Source organism: Porites lutea, chromosome 9 (assembly GCF_958299795.1).
Source record: "Porites lutea chromosome 9, jaPorLute2.1, whole genome shotgun sequence".
Lineage (NCBI taxonomy): Eukaryota > Metazoa > Cnidaria > Anthozoa > Scleractinia > Poritidae > Porites > Porites lutea.
In genome coordinates this window covers 29,258,470-29,280,944 of record NC_133209.1, presented here as the reverse complement: position 1 = coordinate 29,280,944, position 22,475 = coordinate 29,258,470, and the positions used below count along the sequence as shown (strand labels likewise).

Genomic DNA, 22,475 nt, shown 5'->3' with positions numbered 1-22,475 from the left:
AGCCGCTGTGATAATCTTGCAGCCCATTTTCAGGATAAATACCAAAAGAGAGGAATTGGTAGTTTTGTACTCAAAACATGAAAACGTTCTAAAAATACCAAAAAATAGTTTTTTGCAAGTCTAGTCAGGGTTTTTCTCTTATCTGGCAGTTCCTGGTTGTCCCTGGCAACTTGCCTTGTTTGTCTTAGGGAACAGGGGTAAATTTGGAAGGTTGTGAGCTTTTGATTGTAAGTTTTGTTTTTGCATTATATACCTGCAGCTGTGTATTTGAAACAAATAACTGTGCTTCTTTTTCCAAGAAGTATGCCCATAATTACCTTACACAGACATGTATTGTACATATTAATGTATATATATATTGTGGTCTCAATGCACTTTCTCTGATTTTCACATTGTTTTTGTTTGTTGTTCTATTTAAATATAAAGTAATAGATTTTATTGTTTACAGATTGTTCACTGTTGTGTCGAAAATTGCACAGTCAAATTTTTGTTCTTTTTACCGCCTACTCTTTGGTGACTGGTGTGTTTTGTCTAGTGCTTAGTTTTAAACCAAAGCCACTGTTATTGCTCTTTTGAAAATTTCTGAAGTAAAGGTTTTCTTTTACAGCAGGAGTTACAGGAAATGTTCAAGGAATGGAAAGGGCTTATGAAGCTCTTGGACTAACCTTGAGAAATGGAGAGCCAAGATTGCAGCAATTTGGTAAGAAACATTTAGTTGATTATATCTTCCCATTTATACCATAATGGTAGAATACTAAGTGGAGCGTTTTTTTTATTGCTGCATGTACCTTTGAGATGGTGACAAACATGAAAACTTATGTTTGATAAAAAATAAGCAGGCCTGAAAATGGGAAATATTTTAACTTGTGGTTGCAATCCTAAGAAACTGCCCATATGTACTCTAAATTTCTTGGTGCTGCTCTAAAGCTGCGGCAAAACGAGTGCAAGACACTGACGCAAAATTGTCAAATTCAACATTTGACTGCCTTGTTGCATGAGGTTTAATATTGTTTGGTTTCCTTCAAACAGCATCACGTTTCCTTTTAGGAATCAACACTTAAAAAGTATGCTTCATGTGAGGCCTTCAATTACTATTCTTGCATCTTCGTTGTAGTGAAATGGCTAATTTTGCAATGCAGTGATGTAAGAACATATTCCTTTTGATTTCAGCTACTAATTCTATGATGAGATCAGACTCTGCACTAGGAATGTCAGGTTAGCTCTTTAATTTGCAGTTCAAGCTTTCTATTTGTTTTGGAGCAAATTTGTTTCTCCTATTTGTGGAGTATTGTTTTTATGTTGATTGCATCTGTGTCCAACTTCCAGCTCCACCAAGAGTTTTAAAAGCATAGGAGCCATGCTATGATTACTATTAAATAGCTTTGTTTTGGTCTATCTTTTTTAGCAGATAACAGATCATTCGGTGAAACACCCTCAACTGCCACAAGGTAAATAAGAAACATTTTATTTTAAGATTCAGTGGAGTTAATGGATCTACTGTAGACATCTACCCATGGCAACAGCTGTAGTTAGAGTAGGATGGAGATGTTTTCTGTCTTCACTGAAATGGGAAGAGCTGATGTTTTTTCTTTTTTCCAGCTCAACTGGTAGTGGTAATCGTGGTCCAAAAGAGTGGCATCAGCATGTGACACCAGATCTCAGGAATCATCTTGTTCATAAACTGTAAGTGTCTTCTTTTTATGGGAAAAAACCCTGGACGTATCTGATGTGCCAATTCTCAATTACAATCGATCACTGTTTTCTCAGACTACAGCCCCCAACTTTTTGTAACAGCCCACTGGTATTATCATTTTAATTCTGGATGAGATGAAGCCAAAAGCCATAACTCTAGGCATGCCTATTCTTTAATTTGCTCTCACTATGTGTACTGTTGCAACAATTGCTAATTATCAGAAAGTATAATACCAAAATTGTTTTTGTTGTTGTAGTGTGACAGCAATCTTCCCAACTCCGGTGCACGATCCAGCTGCCCTGAGAGATCGGCGCATGGGGAATCTTGTTTCATATGCACGTAAGGTAGAAGGGGATATGTATGAGACGGCAAATAGTAGGGTAAGTTGAATTAATACATACCTTGAAGACTTGCTCATAACCTTAATAGTTATGGTGAATGAAGTGCATCTAAAGGCTTGTTCCCTTTTGATTGCTGTGATCATTAGATCAATGAAAAGAAAGTTCAGTGATCATTTGCAAACATTTCGCTGATGATTGTCATGGCAACAAACATTGATATATACTTCTATGCTGTCTTAAAGCTGGGTCCACATAAGGACTACAGTTTTATTGCACAGACCGCTAGATGTTTTTAGTAATCAAAGCAATCATGTTAAAGACTATGCTAGAGTTGCAGAGTTTCAAAAAATTTAGTTTCGTTCAAAGCAGTTTGAGCAAATTGGTGTAAATTGTGTCATTCTCAGCAGTTTGTGTTAATTATTGTAAGTAGATCATAAGATGTACATGTAGACAAGAAGCTAAACACTTTGCTTATAAATTACACAGGAGGAATATTATCATCTGTTAGCTGAGAAAATCTATAAAATTCAAAAAGAACTAGAGGAAAAACGTCAACGAAGACTGCATCAGCAGATGAGAGTGAATCCCATTGGGGGAGGGCAAGGTACGAGAAATGTCAAAAATAACTTTAATGATAATCCAAGATTGTAAAATCACTGTGTTATAATTTGAACTGAAATGCGTACAGTGAAAGGCGATTGAGCGTTCTCAGGACAAATACAATGACTTCAAACTTTTTGGAAGTTGATAAGTTAACTATTGAGTTCATCATTCTCTCATTTTAACATTGCACTTTTAAGTTAAAGAATTGAAAATCCATAGCAGTCCTTGATTCAAGAATCGTATTTTTATTCAATTAATGAGTCTGAGATGTCTTGTAATAGGCATGTCTAGTTGTCGAAAGCTGTCACTGGAGTATTGGAAAACTTACGAAGGTTTAAGTTTTAAGTTGTGTAAATTAGTCTTAGTTCTTAAAATTAATCAGTCAAACTTGATCTTCTACATTGCATGCTGCATCTCTGATGTAAGTTGCATTTTTTTTCTCTTCTTTTCTGCTGCCATTTATCTGAATGTGATGCTCTTTTGGTCACTGCACACATATGTACATTATATCTTCTTAGCCTAATGATTACTTATTACTGATTTTTTTCCTTTTACTCGTATATAACATGTGCAAATGCCTTGTATAGTGTAAAAATAAAGAATTGAATTGAATATGCTCAAGCAAATATTCATTGGCCTTGATGTATTTGGAGAATTTGTGACCACCCATGTTAGTGACTGGCCAGCATTGTGAAGCACTGTTTAGACTGTGACTTGAAAAGCTCTTGTAAACAGTCACACAGTCCAGCTGGACTTGTCCTTTATTTTTATGTTCTTGAAGTGACCATTTAGTTAACACTTTATAAGAAAAATTATCATACTTCTTCATCAAATTCAGGGTGAGACAAGACGTAAGTACTAATGGTTTAGTAACAGTCAGTAGGACTAGTGACTTTCTGCTTTCCTTTTTTGGCCATCTGCTTAATGGCTGTGGAAAAAAGGCTTCAGTTAGCAGTGAATAAATTGGTGGATGATATTTTGCTTATTTGTGCCTGTTATCAGTTGTTATTTGTGCTGCTAAAGAGGCAGCATGCCTGAGTGGTCACTGCATTGGACTCGCAATCAGATGGTCCCAGGTTTGAGTCCCGCTCTCGCCACTTGCTGGATTTTTTCTCAGTCGTTCCGAGTCTTAAGTCCTCAGCCAACTGGTTGCCTCTTGCCAGTTGGGGTTTTTAATCCTGTTATGTTCTGTTTGCCCTATTTGTTTCAGGAATATTTGGGTGGAGTGCCTGTAAACTAGCTGGATACCCTAAGTGCACTTTCCACTATAAACAAACCTTTAACCGTTTTCTTTTGACGTCTTTTTCATGTAGTGTCATTTGCCCAGTTTAATGGAGATGTGACCAACTCTCAGATCCCCACAGCAGCAGCAGCAGCTCAAGCACAAGCGGCAGCAGTTGCTGCTGCCCAACAGCACAGACAACCCTCGTTCGATGTGTCTCCAGCTACAACCATGCAGTCTCAAAATAACCCAGCCCAAGTATCTTCAATGACTTCACCACCTCTTCCGGGTCATATGTCACCGCGTCTGCAGATGGCAGTTCCATCACCTGCAGGTCCACAAACTCAAACTACGAAACAACAAGTACCCAACCAGATGTCCCCATCAGGGCAGATGATGACACCTCCTCATTCCCAAGGAAAAACTCCACCCCGAGAAAGTGGCAAAAACCTTGGGAATGTAAATACCCAGGAACATTCACCTGCATCACAGGGGGATCTGTCAAATTCAAGTGGATATGTTTCCGCTACTGAAAGTAAACCTACTTTACAGTCTCAAATGACAATAATCAAAACCGAACCTGCCACACCTCCTCCTCCTTCCCAACCACAGGGAGGACAAATCAAGGTATGCACTAACTATTCCTAATGAAATTATAAATTATTCTTGCTCTCCAAATTGTTTTTGAATTGCTCTTTTTGAAATAAACACTTAAAGATTGCTTAAGTTAGATTGGATAGGGTAGTGGTTGGTTGCAAAATTGTGAAAAGATAATTTTTAACGTGAAAACAGTGTTATTAGTTCAGTTTATTAAAAATGTTGCCCCAAAACGAACTTTTTGTGTATCAAACCTAATCCCTTCAATTAAGCAAACAAAAAGATTGGTGTTGGAATCAATTAAGTCTGACATATCTAATTTGGCTCTATCAATGAATTAAGTTTGAGTCGCCTACATTGGAATTTCGATTGTGGAACGACTTCATTTCAAACAACAATCTTTTCATGTGCCAAACCTTATGCATAAATTACTATAATATATTTTCACTGGTAAGAAATGTAGACCATTGCACATCTTGAACATGAGTTGAGTCCAACTAATGAAGTTTGACCTCTGAATCAGCCGTCGAACTTCTATCATTTTGGTGGACCTAAGTAGGTATTAATTTCGGTACATGAAAAGTCTGATGTATGAACAACTGGGCCTAAACACTGCTTTCATTGTTGACTTTAGTCTCAAGACAGTGGCCCCAGTTCAGTGCCAGCCAGATCTCCTGCTCAAAGTGGTACCAATACACCCCAGATGAAACAAGAACCTCATACATCTCCAGCGGCGCAAACTTGTTCAATACAGCCTGCAGCACCTGCTGCTTCCACTTCCCTGTCTTCTTCATCGTCATCAATTCCTGCACCAGGTACAACGAGATATCCACTCAAAAAAGGTAAGAGCTGAGTTTGGTTTGGATAAGAAGGGGAGGTTGTCTGTGTTAAAAGTAATATCCTTCTCAGGTTAAGCTAGTATCCAACTTAGTAGGCCATTTCCAAGTTCCAAATACTGTCACTTTCAAAACAAGACTTATTGAAGAACTCTCTTGTAAAAATGAGTTTTATTTGTATGACAATAAAAATCATTTTCATATCAGTGGCTTGGCACTTAGCCTTGCTTTGAAACAGAGTCAGTGAGATTCATAGTCCTAATTATTCATAAGGGTTCACGGTCGTTTCGCCTACGAGTCGTACATGTTGGGTGAGTTCCCTAACTGCTTTCACCTGATCAGTGGCTAAAAGAACAAGTTATATACATGCATATCCCACTTTTTTGTATCATGGCTGAGAGAATGAAGCATATACATGCACAGCGCTCGTTTCGCTTCTTAGTGGAACGACATAAGACATTAGCAGATGGAATGTTAGCGAAATGACTTGTTGGTGAAACGACTGGTCTCCTTCATAAGACATAGCAGAAATTATGGCTAACCTGATAATGGATTTTGCCCGCAATATTTGTACTTGCTAGGTTAGCACACAACACAGTGTTTTTCTTTTCCCAGCTTTCACAGCAATGGGGTCGGGCACAAACAGAACTCGCAAGTCCCATGCAAGGTTCTCTCCCTACCCAATCCGACAATTCATGAAGCTACATTTTTTGAATGAAAAACACACTCTGTTGTCCTCAATTTATTGCCCAGAACACTGGAAATTGCATTTTAGGGCCTTGAAATTTCAAAATATTCTGGAGAAGCACATGCTCAGACCCCACTAGAATAAGGGGACTAATGGCCCCTTGTTGATACAGTCAGAGATTGTTTTGAAACCTGCTGGCTACTTCAATTTTTACTGAAACCCTTGCATGCTCTTCTCAGTTATTTTAAAACCCTCACTGCTGATCTGGCAAGGAATCAAATCCAGGCCTGCTGTTCTGGGGTAGGCCTGAGCACGTTGCAGTTTGGGAGAAATATGCAAACCTCTACATAGCCTGTTTGTACTTTAACTAAAAATAGCAGCAAGAAAATGCTTGATTGCTGCATTTCCATGCAATAGGCAGACATTTTCACTCATGAATTATACCTCTGCCTAACCAAGTTGTTGCGGGGGTGAACTTTCTCAGTAATGATTGGCCATTTTGCAGTTGGGCAGGGGTCTGGGGTGAGTTTCAAATTTAAACTAATCAGTTACCTGACACCACCATATAAAAGGTCATGTTGAGATTGTTTATTTGACCAAGTTTGGTGCTCTAAAGTTGAGCAGGGATCAAGTAATGACTCTTGAAACATGGTTAAAGATCCGTACAAACGTCTGTAATTTTGTGACAGCATCCCCCCAAACCATATAAACTCTTTAAAATATTTTTCAGTTTTTCTGTTAAACCGTAAAATTCGTCATGCATCTACTACTTGGAAGAAATTAACTCAAAAATCACTATGTTTGCCCATTTTCAGGAATATACCTCCACAAATCGTTTAAAAAAATTAAGAGTTAATACAATAATATAATATGTTAGCTGCAGCTCAGGGTTTTTTTTTAAAGTTGCTTATAATTTTTGCATGTTGACTTTGTGTCATAGTTTTTCTGCCAGAGGAATTACGGCAGGCACTCGTGCCCACTTTGGAAAACTTATACAAACAGGAACCAGAATCCCTTCCCTTCAGGCAACCTGTTGATCCAAAGCTACTTGGTTGTTTGGTAAGCTTATTTTTAAGTTTATTTTTGTGTGTGTATTTTTCTGTTTTATTTTGTCTCAGATTTACTTTTGTTAACCCTCCCAATCCCAAAGTCAGTCATGAAAAGGTAAAGGCGCACACGAGCCAAAGGCCCAAATGGCTGTAGCTTATCCTGGTTTCCTTAGAATGGATCATGCCTAGGAGTATTGCTACTCCCCCCAGTATTGTGGGGTCACCCCCCAAGCATTGTGTTGCGGTTACCCATTTATACACCTGGGTGAAGAGAGACAATTTGGAGTAGAGTTCCTTGACTAAGGAAACAACCTGATGGGTGAGGCTTGAGCCCCATACCTCCAAATTTCAGAGTTCAAGGTGTTAACCACCCGGCCACACATGCCTCCACAAAAATCAGTCATGAAAACATGTAAAATATTTCTTAATTAAACATCTGTAAACAGCATCTGACAGTGTCATGGACCTTATGAAACCTCTTTGAAAGTGCTTTGCATGGTACCATTAATTTTGTAATGTTAGATACCATAAAATTCTGAAAATAAGCCCTGGGGCTTATATTTTTCAAAGGCCCTTTTTGAGTGGCTTATTTTTGGAGGGACTTATATTAGGAGGGGCTTATCTACAGAAGGAAATTTGCGTTTCAAAATCGATTGGGCTAGCCTTATAGTTGGCAGTAAATTTGCGGCTTTTGCTTTGTTTTACTTTGTATTTGAGGGCACTCTTTTCCAAGTACAAGCCCCGGGGGGGCTTATATTTGAAGGGGCGATTTAACTGAGGGTTTTTTCCATTACCGGATTGGGGGGCTTATGTTTGGAGGGGCTTATACATGGAGGGGCTTATTTTTGGAATTTTACGGTTTATGAAGAGACATGCTTGGAATTTTTCAGGATTACTTTGACATAGTGAAACAACCTATGGATCTCTCTACAATTAAAAGAAAACTGGATGCTGGACAATACAATAATCCCTGGGAGGTCAGTATGAACTGTGCATTTTGTCTTTTGTGAACGCTGTAAAGGGTAAAAATGAATGTTGTGGTGCATAACACTTTATAAAATAACTGAGATAGTACACGCGCTCTGATTGCCCTGGTCAGCTGAAACTTGGAAAATCTTTACAAACATGCTGTGTCAACTTTTTGTCACTCAAGCTGACATTTTAAGTGAGAAAAATCGGTATTTTGGAAAGTATCTTTTTTGCAAAACGAGAACTGATAATGCATGCAAGACTTCGTCTACAAGACTTCAGACTGGTAAGAATTTCTCTTTTAATCAGTGCCATGAAAAAGAATTTTGCGTTTTTTCTGGGGAAAGTTTATAAATGCAATAGAAAACTTTTTTCCTGGATTTGTTTTGCAAACCTCAACTTTGTCTCAAGTTTTCATAACTGTCTTGAATTCTCCCAACCCCTCTTGTGTTTATATCGGGCTATACAAACACGGAAAGTGTTTTCTATTGCTTAATTGAAACTCTTTTCCTTGACTTACCACCTAAATGAGCCAGCCCTATTTGGTCTCGTAGCTTAACATCATTTTAGGGTAATAGAAGAACTTGTCCGTAGGTCATTGGCTTGGTTCCCACTGTGGTTCAAAGATCCTTAGTTTGCCTTGCATGAATGAAAGTGAAAGGGACACTTGCTCATTGGTTCATTTGTGTTCTCATTACTAGTTTTGGTAAGAGAAGTGAAGAGTATTTGCTAACGTTATGTTCCTTTGTTGCAGTACTGTGACGATGTCTGGCTCATGTTTGATAATGCGTGGTTGTATAATAGGAAAACCTCAAGAGTATATAAATATTGTACAAAGGTAAAACTTGTTTCTGTGGATGTGCTTCCCAAAAGACTTCAATATTGATTAGATAACAGTTAGAGTTAAATAGAGATATTAATTTTTTGCATCCTTCTTTACCCACAGCTGTCTGAGGTCTTTGAACAAGAAATTGATCCTGTAATGAAAAGTTTAGGTTATTGTTGTGGAAGAAAGGTAAAGATGCTGCCATGGCATTTTTGTGTTTTGTTTTAAAACTTTATTGGCTTATTGCTGCAGAAGACTGATGTATTACTTCTTGTCGTTTTCAGTATATATTTAATCCTCAAGTGCTCTGTTGCTATGGGAAGCACTTGTGTACTATTCCAAGAGATGCCTTTTACTGGACTTATCAAAACCGGTATGATTTTATTCATTTCTGTGCACTATTACATGGTAGATACTTGACGTTATCAGCAGTCTTCTTATGGCAATGCTATTGACAGCACTGCTTTTTCTTAATCATTCAAGTCCCTTTATACACATACAAACGCTCCAGACCTTTCTCCATACATTTCTTTTAAAAAAAGATAAAATAATTTTCCTGAGTTGATCATTATCTTAATTGCCCTTACCTTTGATCTTGATCATGATCTTAATTGTCCTTACCTTTGATCTTGACCATGTATTGATATTGTAAGGAGAAGATTGATGTGGATAACTCTTGACACTGAAAGGATTTATGGGAGTAAGAGGAGCGCAGTGGCATGGTCACTTGCCTCTCACCATTTTCTCCCAGGTTTAAATTCCAGTGACACCATATGTGGGTTGAGTTTGTTATTGGCTCTTTACTTTGCTCCAAGGAGTTTTTCCCAGGCACATCCAGTTTTTCTCTCTCCTTATAAGCTATCATTTCAAAAATTTCACTTAAATCTGGAATATGGTAGAAGAAGAGCTACTTCAGGGATATGCCTCTGCTAAATTACCTTCATTTCTTTTTATTTTTACACTCATCAGGGGTGTCTACATTTTAGACCATTCTACATTGCTATCAGAGTAGAATATTTTTACCTGTCACTTAGTTTTTCATTTATATTAGTTACCATGCATTGCTGTATTTGTTGATCATTTGTTTACAGGTATCACTATTGTGAGAGATGCTTTGATGAGATTCCTGGTGATCAAGTCAATCTTGGGGAGGACCCTCTGATGCAAAGGTAAAACTTGGGCCCCAGGCTATTGGACACCACTTTCTTTGCACACTTTTGGTAGTGATTAAGAAAGGTGTAATGACATGTCATGTTATCTATAGTTATTTTAAGCTGTTGAGGAAGTTTAGATAACAGTGAATTAAAAGAATATGCACATAGTGTATTGTTACTGAAAAACGAGGCTAAAAGTGTAAGATGTGTGACAGAGACCGACAGCTGTGGTCTGTGGTCCACTCTCATACTAATGTTTTAATTCTTATTTCAGCCCGGTTCCTAAACGAGACTTTGGTAAGAACAAAAATGATCATCTTGACATGGAGCCGTAAGTATCCTCAATTTTTGTGATTACATCTCCCACCTCTGTGATCTAGTAGTACCTGGCATGTCTTCTTGCAAATTGACCCTCTTGGACAACGAGGAAATCTTAACAGTTTTTGTTTCTCACTCGCATTACCAGTGTGTATGCAATTTATTGGAAAAATAGAAAGTGCTTGCATTAAAAAGTTCAACTCCTACAGGATTGGCTTGGTGCCATATCATATCTTGCCAGCATATTCATAGTTTTGAAATATTTATGTGATTGCTGATACCTCATGTGGAAATGCTGTATTTCTGGGTCTTGGCACACTGGATTTCATTGGCCAGAGCCTTTAGGCCTCCCACAGTTTTTCTTTGAGCACAGTCTTGTAATAAGTAGTCTATCTGAACAGCAGCTGCAGTCGATGGTGTGGATGTGAGCTGAATGAAAGTCAGTTCAACTTACTGTAACAGAAGATCTATGAAAAGAAATGATAAAGTTAAAATGGTGGTTTTGTTGTCATGACAAGTCAGTGAATTGTCTTATAAATTGATCTTGTACCTAACACCTTTTGATTGTCTCTTGCAGATTTGTGGATTGTATGGATTGTGGACGAAAAGTCCATCAAATCTGTGTACGCCATCATGATTACATTTGGCCACAAGGGTGAGTAGAGTGCAGCTTGAGATTGTCCTCATTTTGTGAGTTATTTTGTAATATTTTTTATGAAAAAGGTAGTTAGTAAAATTAATGTCACTGGAGCAGACAGTTTTCTATAGAGTGGGCCGTGACCCAGTTAGCCAAAGCTAATAAATCTGGGCTTGTTTTTTCTCTTTTCTAAACTTTGTAGAACGCAGGTTTGTCTCTATTATCCCTTTAAGCCCCAGTATCCACATACAAATTCTCCAAACTGATCTCCATACATTTCCTTTAAGAATTAGTTGAGAGAATTTAATAAAACATCGAGGCATTTTCTCTTTCGTGATCATTTTTATATTCTCACAACCTTATCTCTTGACAATGTAGGGACATTGTTAGGAGAAAATTGCTGTTGGTCACTATTGGAACTTAAAGGGTTATGCATGGTTGTTTTTGGTGTCAGAGTTACACTACTTCTATAATATGGGCAGCTCTGTAATTTCAGACACCTGACTTTGCCCCCGTGGTTTCTGCGTTTGCAGACTGAGAATACAAATACTTTACAAGCTGCTAACTTTTGGTATGTAATTTACTGCCTATTGCAGATATCAGTGTGATGGATGTTTGAAAAGGAGGGGGATGAAGAGGAAAGAAAACCGGTTTACTGCAAAGAGTAAGTGCACTTTTCAGTGTTCACTATGTAAGTTTGTTTCTGCTTTTATTAGAAGCTGAGGAATGGCTTTATCAACTTAGGTGCAATTAGCTGTAAATTAATCGACTATGGAATAAAACCTTCAGGTCAGCAATAAATTCAACGCTGGTAGTGTTGGCATAATCCACTAATTTGCGATTTTAGTACTCCTCCATCCCACCTCAGGTTACTCTGAAATACACCTCTACTTTGAAATACACTCTGAGATTGCTGAGATGCATGTGAGTGGGATTATTAACCAACAGAATTAATAATAAATTGGAGAAACTTAATTTAATTTATGAGCATGCGCTGAACCGTGAACCTGTCCCTTTAAGCTGCCATTCCCAGATTTACAAAAGGAATAGTACATTAAATGTAGTGAAACCCTCTTAAATAAATGCTTCGTGGATCCTAAATACCCTTTGTAAGGGGAATAAAGTAAGTAGACGTATGCGATCCCCAAGAGACGTTTATAAAATAAAGTCACTAGAAGGTTGATAGTTTTCTTGTAATGAAACTTATTATATAATCTGTTGCAGCTTGACTAAAGGCTTTAGACATTAAGAATTTGTTAAATTGCTCATTTGTCTGTATTGAGCGATTTAATTTGTGACAATATGTTTTAGAACTTAAACCAGGACCAAGAAAAATGTCAAGTGGTATCAGCTGCGGGTAGTAAGAGGTGTCCATTAAGTAGGAATGTCTCTCTTAAAATACAAAATAATGATGATGATAAGGTCATGGTTTCTGGGAAACCCCACTAATAATTTTCACATATTTTCCCCACTTAGAACTGCCAACAACCAAACTTGGTGATCTCATTGAGAAAAGAGTGAATAACTTCTTGATCAAGGAGAATTATCCAGGAAATGTGACCATAAGAGTTGTTTCCTCCTGTGACAAGCAAGTTGAAGTCAAACCAGGAATGAAGTCACGGTTTGTACAAATTGAAAAAAAGAACTTACGTGGTCAATTTTAGAAATCATCAGTGCAAGCTCATTGCAGTATTGTTAGACTTGTGAGCCATCTTCCTATATCACCTTCCCCATTTTCCTTGTTTTTTCGATTTCTAAGTCCTTGGTAACTGCCTGAAAGACATGTGTTGGGTTCGTGGCTTAGATTCTGGGACTTTCTAGCCTGTTCCAGGCTCCGAGATAGTGGTGAAAAGTCGTTCAGTAAAAAGAAATGCGAAAAACGCATGGGGGCTGGGGAGAGCCACCGCCCCCTTTCCCTAGTCGCGGGCGTCTTATTTTCGCTTTGCTCATTTTAATACGTCCACACTATACTATCTGAGAACCTGGCACAGGCTAGGGACTTTCCAGCGCAACAAGACCCCCCAGACATACCAGGCACTCATTTAACCTCTATGATTATGGTGGTTAACTGATTTTATTTCTTGATATTTTAATATCGTAACATTCGATTCAACTCCCCTTCAAAGACTTCCTTCTACAAAAGACACAAGAACCTTCTACATTTTGCATCTTGGACGAGTGTTATAACTGTGAGGTGGCTTGCCGTGTGGCCACCCAGGATATTCCATTTGAGAAAGATGTTTTTAAATCAACGTGGTGTTTTGGTTTGTGTTGTTAGGTATGATGGAGGAACGTTTCCTGAGACCTTTCCATACCGTGCAAAAGCCATGTTTGCTTTTGAAGAGATTGATGGAGTGGATGTGTGTTTCTTTGGAATGCATGTACAGGAATATGGCTCAGAGTGTCCACAACCAAACACACGCAGAGTTTACATCTCTTACTTGGACAGTGTTCATTTCTTCCAGCCCCGTCACTTACGTACCTCTATCTACCATGAGATCCTCATTGGTTACTTAGAACATGTTGGACAACAAGGGTAATTGCTCTTTCTGTTTTAGTTTAAGCAGTCATATGATGTAACTATTGCCAGATCAAATGGAAATTGGGAAACTGTTGTTGCCATGATGTAGCTGCTAACTGGTTTGCCAAGAATTCTCACTTGGAGATTATATTAATTAATCATGACTATATAACAAAATCATCTAATCTGATTGGCTATCAGCAGCCCTGATTTTACCATCATCGGACAGTATGCATTACTCCTAAAAAATTAGAGAGTACATACCATTCTTTGCACACACATCAATAATTTTTTATTTTCCTTCTAGCAAAAAATCTTAGAGGATCTTGTGTTTGAAGCTTAAGCTTAAGTTGTGATAAACTGGTAACAGAACTTTGTATTGTCTAATTTGGTCTGCAATCACACCCTTGAGAAAACAAATCAGACTCCCACCATGTGGTCATCGGATTTTGTTGATCGTGTGTATGATTACAGACCAAATTTCACTCCTCTCGGTCCTATTACCAGTATTGATAAATTTTGTTTTATTTTATGATTCACAATTATCACTGAAAGGCACTAATCAATCGGTATTGCTATAGCACAGATCGATTATTAGATTCTCTGACATACTCAGTGAACCATTTTAAACAATTCTGATATGAATTTCATTAAATTACCTTGTTACAGATATCAGATGGCTCACATATGGGCTTGTCCACCTAGTGAAGGAGATGACTACATTTTTCATTGCCATCCTCTTGAGCAGAAAATTCCTAAACACAAGCGCCTTGTGGAATGGTACAAGAAGATGCTTGATTTGGCTGTCAAAGATCATGTTGTCATCGAGTATAAGGTAAGCACTCTAAAGAGAAATCCAAAGCTGCATGTAGTTAGCTATTTCTCTCACTGTAGGGACGTGAGTTAGTGCCCTCATTAGTAAGAGTCCGTAATAGCAGGAGTTTATTTCTGTCAAATGCCAGCAATTTATTTGTGCGTGAGATTTAGCCAGTGTCCGTATTATCAGGGTGTCCACAAGATGAGAGTTGAATGTAACAGTTTTCTGTTGCAAAGTTGTCCATTGTTTTAGAAAATCCTGCTTCAGGTTGGACATGATGACTTGGCAGATCATACATTAGGGAAATTAAGATCGGACGATAGCAACGGCAGTGACAACGTATGAAAATCAAAAGGTTTAATAAGCAAAACAACAACTCTGCATGTGCTTCATACTTTTTTGTACATTTCTTTGTCTTCACTGCATGTAAAAATGCCTAATTTCACATATTATGGAGGACTTAAACAAGCGATGAAAAATTTTCTTTCTCTTTCTGACCTAGGACATTCTTTAGGAATAGACCTTTTTACCTTTTCCTAGTTTAGTATTAGAAATATGGTCTTTCACTGCATATTTCTCGGGAAAAAGGCAATCATTATTACATCCAAACACGGCACAAGGATCTTTTTTCCCATTACAATTTTATTCTAAGAAAACTTTAAGAAAAAATGTCCTGAAAAGCGCTCGAAAATACAAACTAAATGTGCTCATGCCCCCTGGGCATCCTATAATACTCCTTAAATCGAATTAATTCAATATGGCTGCCTTATTGGTAAAAAGGTCTATTCAACTCTAGGGGGGTTTACCTACATTTGACAGTGTAAGCAAGTTGGAGTAATTGAAGTGAAGATTGAAAAAATGTGAATGCGCTTTTTACGTGATCTGCCATGGTCATCCTCAGTTCTTGAGCTCCCCATTGGGTGTCAGAACTTAATGTTTTGTTTTATCATTCTGGGCCCAGTTGTTCGAACGCCGGTTAGCGCTAACCTGGGGTTAAATATTAACCCGGGTTTCTTTTTCATGTTATCAAAAGCACTTTCTCAGATAATTTTCTCTATTCTTTTTAGAGTATCCAATCATTAAATTGTAGGTGAAGAGAATTAAACTGAATTTGCATTTTAAGCTCTCATATTTGAGTTCAAATTTTGCAGTAACCCTGGGTTATCTTAACCCAGCTTCGAACAACCCGGCCCTGGTGGATTCCAGTGTATGCCTGTAGTTTCAATTCATGAAAAGGTGTCAAAGCTCAAAGTAACTCTCTGATGGTGGTCAGACACGATGACCGGCAAAATAAATTTTTACCCTTATTTCTGACCGGTCAAAATATCAGGTTGGAAAAAAGGTGTCTAGCCTGTGCATAATTTTCTATTTGTGAACGTGATTGTATTTTTACAGAGACAAATCTAAGATTTACATTTGAGGATTTTGTTATTTTTTTTAAGAATGAGAGTGTGGGTGACCGGTCAACATAAGCAGGGAGTGAAGTTGTTGGCCAGTCAAGTTACCATTCTGGTCGGACATTGTCTGCTGAGTGTCCAGAAGGGAACCTTCTTGCAGGCCTCTGAAGGCATGTTTCTAAGATTGACTGCCAAAGCTTTTTTTGCTAAGTATTGTCATTGCTTTTGTAGGACATTCTTAGACAAGCTAATGATGATGGATTGAAAACCGCCAAAGAATTACCATACTTTGATGGAGACTTCTGGCCAAATGCTTTGGAAGACAGCATCAAAGAGCTTGACCAAGAAGAGGAGGAAAGAAAAACAGCTGCTGCTGCTGCTGCTGCTGAGACTGCCAGTAAAGAGGTATAGATCTCACATTTGATTCTGGTAGAGTTTATAAGAACTAACAGGGCACATGCCTTCCCAACAAAACGACTTATTAGTTAGGCATGGAACCAAATACAGTTTAAGGAATCAATTATGTTTCAACATACCACCCCAAAGACAGAGATGTCAAGAAGTCCGTTTAATATACGAGTGCTTATCTGTGGAACAATTCAGATAATGATATGGGAAAAATTACTTGTTTAGAAAATGTTAAACACTCTGTTAAGAAATTGCCTTCTGGATGTTATGCATTGTAATTTTTTAAGAACTATTGGTAGTTTTTAATCCCTTTTTAGCTTTTTTATTTTTAATTCTTAATTTTATAAATAGTTCTTGCCACCTTCTGATTTTTCATACGACCACATCAGCGTTGCTGTAGTCTTATGGTGTATGAATGAATGCTTTCCTTACTTGCAGAGGCGTTAGTGAAATTATTTGAAGTAAATTGCTCTCAAGTTGACTCTTATCATTGTTTGTGTTTAGAATTTTATTTTGAACGCTGCAACTAATGACTTTGGCAGAAGGAAACTTCTCCTGGGTTTTCATGGATGTTATGTGTGATTGCTTATAAGTTTATTAGTATAGGTAATAGCATGATTTGTAGTGATATTTGGAATAAATACCACAAGTGATATTTCAAAATTGTTAGACGTAATTTCACTCGCCTGACGGCTCGTGAAATTTGAGACAATTTTGAAATATCACGAGTGGTATTTATGCCAAATATTACGTACAAATCATGCTATTATTTGTTTATACTACTACCTGCAAAAGGTTTGTAATTTTCACATGTAGTTATTTCAAATTAAGTTGAAATACCACTGCTCTAAGTCAATCAAATTGCAGAAATTTCTAATGTAGTAGTATAATAGGATAAATGCTTGAAAGTAGTTTGGAACTAAAGTGGCCTCTTGGCATGGTTCAACCAAATAATTGTCACTAAGACAATACGCTTTTTCAGGAATATATTTTATTAAATTAAACTCTCTACTTCTAGGGAACACCAGGAAGCAAGAATAAGGGGAGCAACAAACGTAGTAACAACAAAAAGGGCACAAAAAGCAAAGCAAACAACCGTAAGAACCCAAAGAAGCCTAACGGTTCAGTCAATGGGTTGTGTGATTTATCACAAAGATTGTACAGTACCATGGAGAAACACAGAGAGGTGAGATTTGTAAATTTGCAATTTTAATCGCAAGTTCTCTTTCTGTGGGTTGTTTGAATATGGCATGTACGGTATTTCTTACGAATTTTGCTCAGATTTGTTATTAATTATATGGCTATTTCGTTTTGATCGTTATGCATCAGTGGAGGGCTGGCTGCATGTGGATTTGGTACAGTAATAATTGTGCTTGTTGGACCGTTTTGATGGGATTTATGAATGAAAGGATATATCTTTCAGACATACTTAAGTGTCATAAACGAGTAAGGAGCACTTTCTTAAGTAACTCGTTTTTCGCTAATAATACTCTGTTTGTCTCACTTGCAGGTGTTCTTTGTTATTCAATTAAATGGCCGTAAGACTCCCGAGACTAGTGACCCTGATGGCTTAATGAGCTGTGACATCATGGATGGCAGAGATGCATTCTTGACACTTGCTCGTGAGAAGCATTATGAGTTCTCATCACTTCGAAGAGCCGTGTATTCTACCATGGCTATGTTGGTTGAGCTGCATAATCAAGGCCAGGACCGGTTTGTCTACACGTGCAACATTTGCAGAAGACCCGTGGAAACACGATATCACTGCAACGAATGCGACGTAAGTAGGGTTCAGTGTTACGGTTCAGTCTAATAATGAATCGAAGCAAGGCTTATCACTACCGTTGGATGATAAACATCATTTCGTTTATTTTTATTTCAGTTCATGGCAACTAATAATAATAATTTTAAAAAAAAGAAAAAAAGAAAAAATAATAACAAGAAAATTTTAAAAAGAGGGGAAAAAAAAGCCATTGGAGTTGCGAAAAAGAGCCAGAGAACCCATACAGGGCACAACACCATCGATACTATCTACATAAAAATATTATGCTAATATTAATATTATGTCCTATATACAGTTAAAAATACAAAATATTCAAGCGCAGTGTGACAAATCAACTAGATGCGACAGTTCCATCGACAGACTGAAGATCACTAAGCCAGCCCAAATACCCCGCAACACCACGCCTAAATGAGTGTTAATCGTGACTAAAGCGAACTTCACACGGGAGACAGTCCAGCTATCCACAATTCTGTGAAAATATGAATTTTTAAAACTGCAATACTCGTCACAAATCGTTGAAACAGAAGCCATTTGTCTTGAATTTTCTCCAAATTTTCAAACATTCACTCCTGACACCTTCGTTCTCACTCAAATATGCCCCTCTCCTTCCCCAATGTTGAGCCACGCGTATGTTGGAGCACTGAGACGACTGTAAACCCAAATCAACATTGGGGAAGGAGAAAATCACGCAAGTGTTTCAAGATTTGTGACGAGTATTGTCTTTGCGTTGGGAGGGCGTGGACGCGTAACAAAATGTATGAAGGGCAACTATTTCCACCTTTAGTGTTAACAATGTCATGATGAGTATTCTTGTTGTTACTGTTCTAGATGTTAAGTCGGACTAATAATTATATTATATAGCTTGTATACATACTTTTGATTATGAATGATTTCAACGTACATTTCTCCAAACGACTTCAGTGAAAAGGCACTTCCTAAAAGTACATCGGGATTGGACAAGGGGTGCATATAATAAAACTGCATAATAGAAACTGAACGTAGAATGATAATATTTGCTGTACATAAACTGACTTGCAAGCTGCAAAAAGCATTTTTTGTATTTATTAGTATGTCCCAACTGCATTTGTTGTGTAAACATTGTGTAGACTGAAAAGCGTTGAAGTAGATGTTTAGGCTCCAACAATTTGGTAGACAATGACATTTTGAACCCAGTTTGAACATCTAAACGTTTCAATATTTGCCTTCGATCATTCGCCTTATTCTTTCCACTGCTAGGTATTGAGAATGACGCAAGTGATTTTGTTGGTTTGTTTGTTTTTTATCCCAGGATTATGACCTCTGTGTGCCTTGCTACAACGAGAAAGGTCATGACCATAAGATGGAAAAGCTTGGATTGGACTTGGATGTAGATCAACAACAAGAGCAAGGTGGTGAAAAAGAACGGCCACAGCTTAGTGCACAGGAGGAACGAAGGTTAAAGATCCAGCGCTGCATACAGAGCTTAGTGCATGCCACTCACTGCAGAGACCCCACATGTCAACTTGCAAGTTGTGCTAAGATGAAGCGTGTTGTGGAACACACTAAAACTTGCAAGCGAAAAACGGGCGGTGGATGCCGAATTTGTCAAGAGCTTATTCATCTTTGTTGTTATCACGCAAAGCACTGTTTAGAAAGGGAGTGTGTAGTACCGTTCTGTCGGCATATCAAACTCAAGCTCAGACAACAACAGACGCAGCAGAGGTTTGCTCAGTCTCAGACTCTTCGTCGTCGTATGGCCATGATGCAGCGTCAAAGCATGCAACCTCCACCTCAAATGCCAGGTCAACCCATGCCTCCTAACATGCCCAGTGCTGGAAACATGGGACAGTCTCATCCGGCACTACAGCATCCCCAGCAGCCACCTCCTTATCAGCCACCTGCCATGCCTCAGAAACCTGTTATGAATGGCCCTCCCCCACGTGCAGTGGAAGCTGCCCAGAAGATCGCACAGGCTGCTACTATGCAAGCTATGCCTATGGGAATGCAAGGGCGTAATGTATCGTTACCTCAACAGGGCTTTGCACAGCAGCAGCCTCCGAATATGGCACCATCTAGACCAATGGCACCACCTTCAATGAGGCAACAGAATCCAGCTCTAATGCAACCGAATATGGGGCAGAACCTAGCCCAAGGGATGCCTCCTCAGGGAATGCTACCACAGAACATGCCCCAGGCTATGCAGCAACCTATTCCACAACAAATGCAACCCACGACTGGAGCGCCAAGCAATCCTGGCATGAATCAGGCCACTTACGAGTGGTTCCAAAAACAGCAAATAAACCACCCCAATGCAATGATGCCTGGTGTACAGCAACAGTTCCCTCAAATGCAGCCCGGCCAACAAGGGGTCCCATCTGTTGTACCCCAGCAGAACAGACCTAACGTACCACTTCCGCTGCAGCAGTTGTTGCAAACGTTGAAGAGTCCAAGTAGCCCTCAGCAGCAGGCTAAAGTGTTTCAAATTCTGAAACAACATCCTCAGTTGATGCAAGCGCTTGTTAAACAGCGACAATATGGACAGCAACAACAACAGCAGCAACAGCAGGGAATGCCTCCTGGTATGCAACAAGGACTGCAACAAGGGATGCAACAGAGCATACAGCAAAACATGCAGCAAGGAATGCAACAGGGAATGCAACAACCTATGCAACCCAACATACAACAGGCTATGCAGCACAACATCCAAGGAATGCAGCAACAGGCGTTGCAACAAAATGTACCACAGGGAATGCAGGGTATGCAACAAGGAATGCAGAACCCCATGCAGCAGGGAATGCACCCAGGCATGCCAAGTGGCGTTTCACAGAATATGCAGCATGCCATGCAGAATCCTATGCAACAAATGCCAATAGTGTCTCAAGCCACTGTCAGTCAACAGCAACAGTGGCTAAGAATACTTCAGCAGCAACAACAACAACAGCAGCAAGCGCAGCAACAACAGCAGCAGCAGCAGAATATGTTCCAACAGCCACAGGTCTCTCCTTTTTCTCAAATGAATGCAATGAGAAGGGGCCAGGTTCAAAGTCAACTGACCAACTCACAAGCGGGGATGGTGCATCCACACAACGGCCAAACACAGGCATCCCTACAACAGCACTTCCAGGCTAAACAGCCACAGTTTGCTTCACATCTCATGTCTCCACAATCGGCTAACCCAATGTCACCACAACAGGGCATACACCCATCACAGTCACCTCGACCAGTCATGTCTCCACAACCACATACAACGGGAGCGTCACCTCGACAGCAGCCCACCATGTCACCGCATCCACAACAAACAACCCTCACGTCCCCTCGACCCATACCCTCACCTCACCAAGCGGCCACGCCTCAAATGGACAGCCAATTAATGGATAAACCGCTGTTTAGTACGGCGAGAATATCTCTTCCTCCGATCCAGACCCCAACCGACCCAGACCTATCAATTGGTCAGGAAGATTCTCCGCTGACGCCTCAGGATCAGTTGACTAAATATGTCGAAAATTTATAATAAAAAAAGAAAAACCCCGAGACTCACACAAAAAAAGAATTTTAAAGTAAGAAAAGAGAAAATGTACTTTATGGAACGAACTTTATATGTAGTTTTATCGCCGTGATAATCAAGATGACGAAATTTTGTACCATTCATACCATTATTATATAATTAATTTGTATAGCTGTTTAGCTGATAAATATCAGCTTATGAGGGAATCGATCCTTCCAAAAAGTCAGAAAGGAAAGACACTACACGGAATTTTAGTTTTAGAGTTTTTTTGAACGTCTTCAGTCAAGAGGCACTGTATAAAGCGCACATTCTTACGAGGCATATATATTTGTCCAAACATGCTTGTGTACCAATAAATGTGTGCACTTTTCACAACGTTTGTGTGCTTATTAGCCTTGTTATCAATTTGTAAATAAAATTAAAGCCCTTATTTGAAAGAGCAATCGCGACTTATTGACTAGCGTCGTTCCTGGCAATTGATAGAGTGTACTTTTGTGTTAACCGCCTTGCTTAAAATAACGTGTATAAGTCGATTTTAGCAGCCATTAACAGACCCCCTCAAACGAACCCAAACAGAACAACCTTTGCCTCTTTTCATTTAAGGAATGTATACCGCCTGTTCTCGTGGTCAACTGCGTCTTCTTCGCGCTTGGCTAAATGAAGACTGTTGAACATTGAAAACCCCAACTGACTGGAGGCAACTACAATAGGGCGAGAAGTCGAAATTTGGGGCTGCCGAGAAACGACTCCAGATAGCTGTCAGCATCCCAGGTTTGCCGGATTGCGAGTCTGACGCGTTGATCACTTGGTAACGCCGCTTTACCAGTAGCGTATTGTTGATCATCGGCCGCGCGCAATGAGGCCTAGGGACTACTTAGGAGTGGCTGCACTCTAGGAGACATTCTGTCTCAATACCGAACTTTTCTGGAGACCTTTTTTCGCAACAAAAATCGCTATATCTTGGTAAGAAAAACACAACCTCTGGAAATCGTAAGCAAGTTATTAGCAAAACTATGAATATCTTAGGCTGGTTGAACGGTTACCTAGAAAATATTTAGCCTTTCTCAAGCGTTAGAAAATTTCTAGGCGAATCAGTTATTTTACAGATAACTCCCCTGCAGTGTAAACGGCA

The 22,475-nt window shown here is 39.0% G+C and overlaps 1 protein-coding gene across 1 annotated transcript in view; it reads left to right on the top strand.

The window, feature by feature from the left end:
- LOC140948227 (histone lysine acetyltransferase CREBBP-like) overlaps nucleotides 1-21,780 on the top strand; it is a 25,251-nt gene extending 3,471 nt beyond the window's left edge. The window contains exons 6-29 of the mRNA XM_073397450.1: nucleotides 611-700; nucleotides 1,171-1,215; nucleotides 1,406-1,448; nucleotides 1,600-1,683; nucleotides 1,950-2,073; nucleotides 2,521-2,638; nucleotides 3,951-4,486; nucleotides 5,091-5,298; nucleotides 6,921-7,039; nucleotides 7,920-8,006; nucleotides 8,753-8,836; nucleotides 8,945-9,013; nucleotides 9,109-9,197; nucleotides 9,916-9,993; nucleotides 10,253-10,309; nucleotides 10,874-10,951; nucleotides 11,530-11,597; nucleotides 12,410-12,554; nucleotides 13,212-13,469; nucleotides 14,124-14,289; nucleotides 15,900-16,073; nucleotides 17,095-17,262; nucleotides 17,587-17,856; nucleotides 19,148-21,780. Of these exons, the coding sequence (XP_073253551.1) occupies nucleotides 611-700; nucleotides 1,171-1,215; nucleotides 1,406-1,448; nucleotides 1,600-1,683; nucleotides 1,950-2,073; nucleotides 2,521-2,638; nucleotides 3,951-4,486; nucleotides 5,091-5,298; nucleotides 6,921-7,039; nucleotides 7,920-8,006; nucleotides 8,753-8,836; nucleotides 8,945-9,013; nucleotides 9,109-9,197; nucleotides 9,916-9,993; nucleotides 10,253-10,309; nucleotides 10,874-10,951; nucleotides 11,530-11,597; nucleotides 12,410-12,554; nucleotides 13,212-13,469; nucleotides 14,124-14,289; nucleotides 15,900-16,073; nucleotides 17,095-17,262; nucleotides 17,587-17,856; nucleotides 19,148-21,349 (5,360 nt within the window). The 3' untranslated portion in view covers nucleotides 21,350-21,780. The remainder of the gene's footprint in view (nucleotides 1-610; nucleotides 701-1,170; nucleotides 1,216-1,405; nucleotides 1,449-1,599; nucleotides 1,684-1,949; nucleotides 2,074-2,520; nucleotides 2,639-3,950; nucleotides 4,487-5,090; nucleotides 5,299-6,920; nucleotides 7,040-7,919; nucleotides 8,007-8,752; nucleotides 8,837-8,944; nucleotides 9,014-9,108; nucleotides 9,198-9,915; nucleotides 9,994-10,252; nucleotides 10,310-10,873; nucleotides 10,952-11,529; nucleotides 11,598-12,409; nucleotides 12,555-13,211; nucleotides 13,470-14,123; nucleotides 14,290-15,899; nucleotides 16,074-17,094; nucleotides 17,263-17,586; nucleotides 17,857-19,147) is intronic.
- The last annotated feature ends 695 nt before the right edge of the window (nucleotides 21,781-22,475 follow it).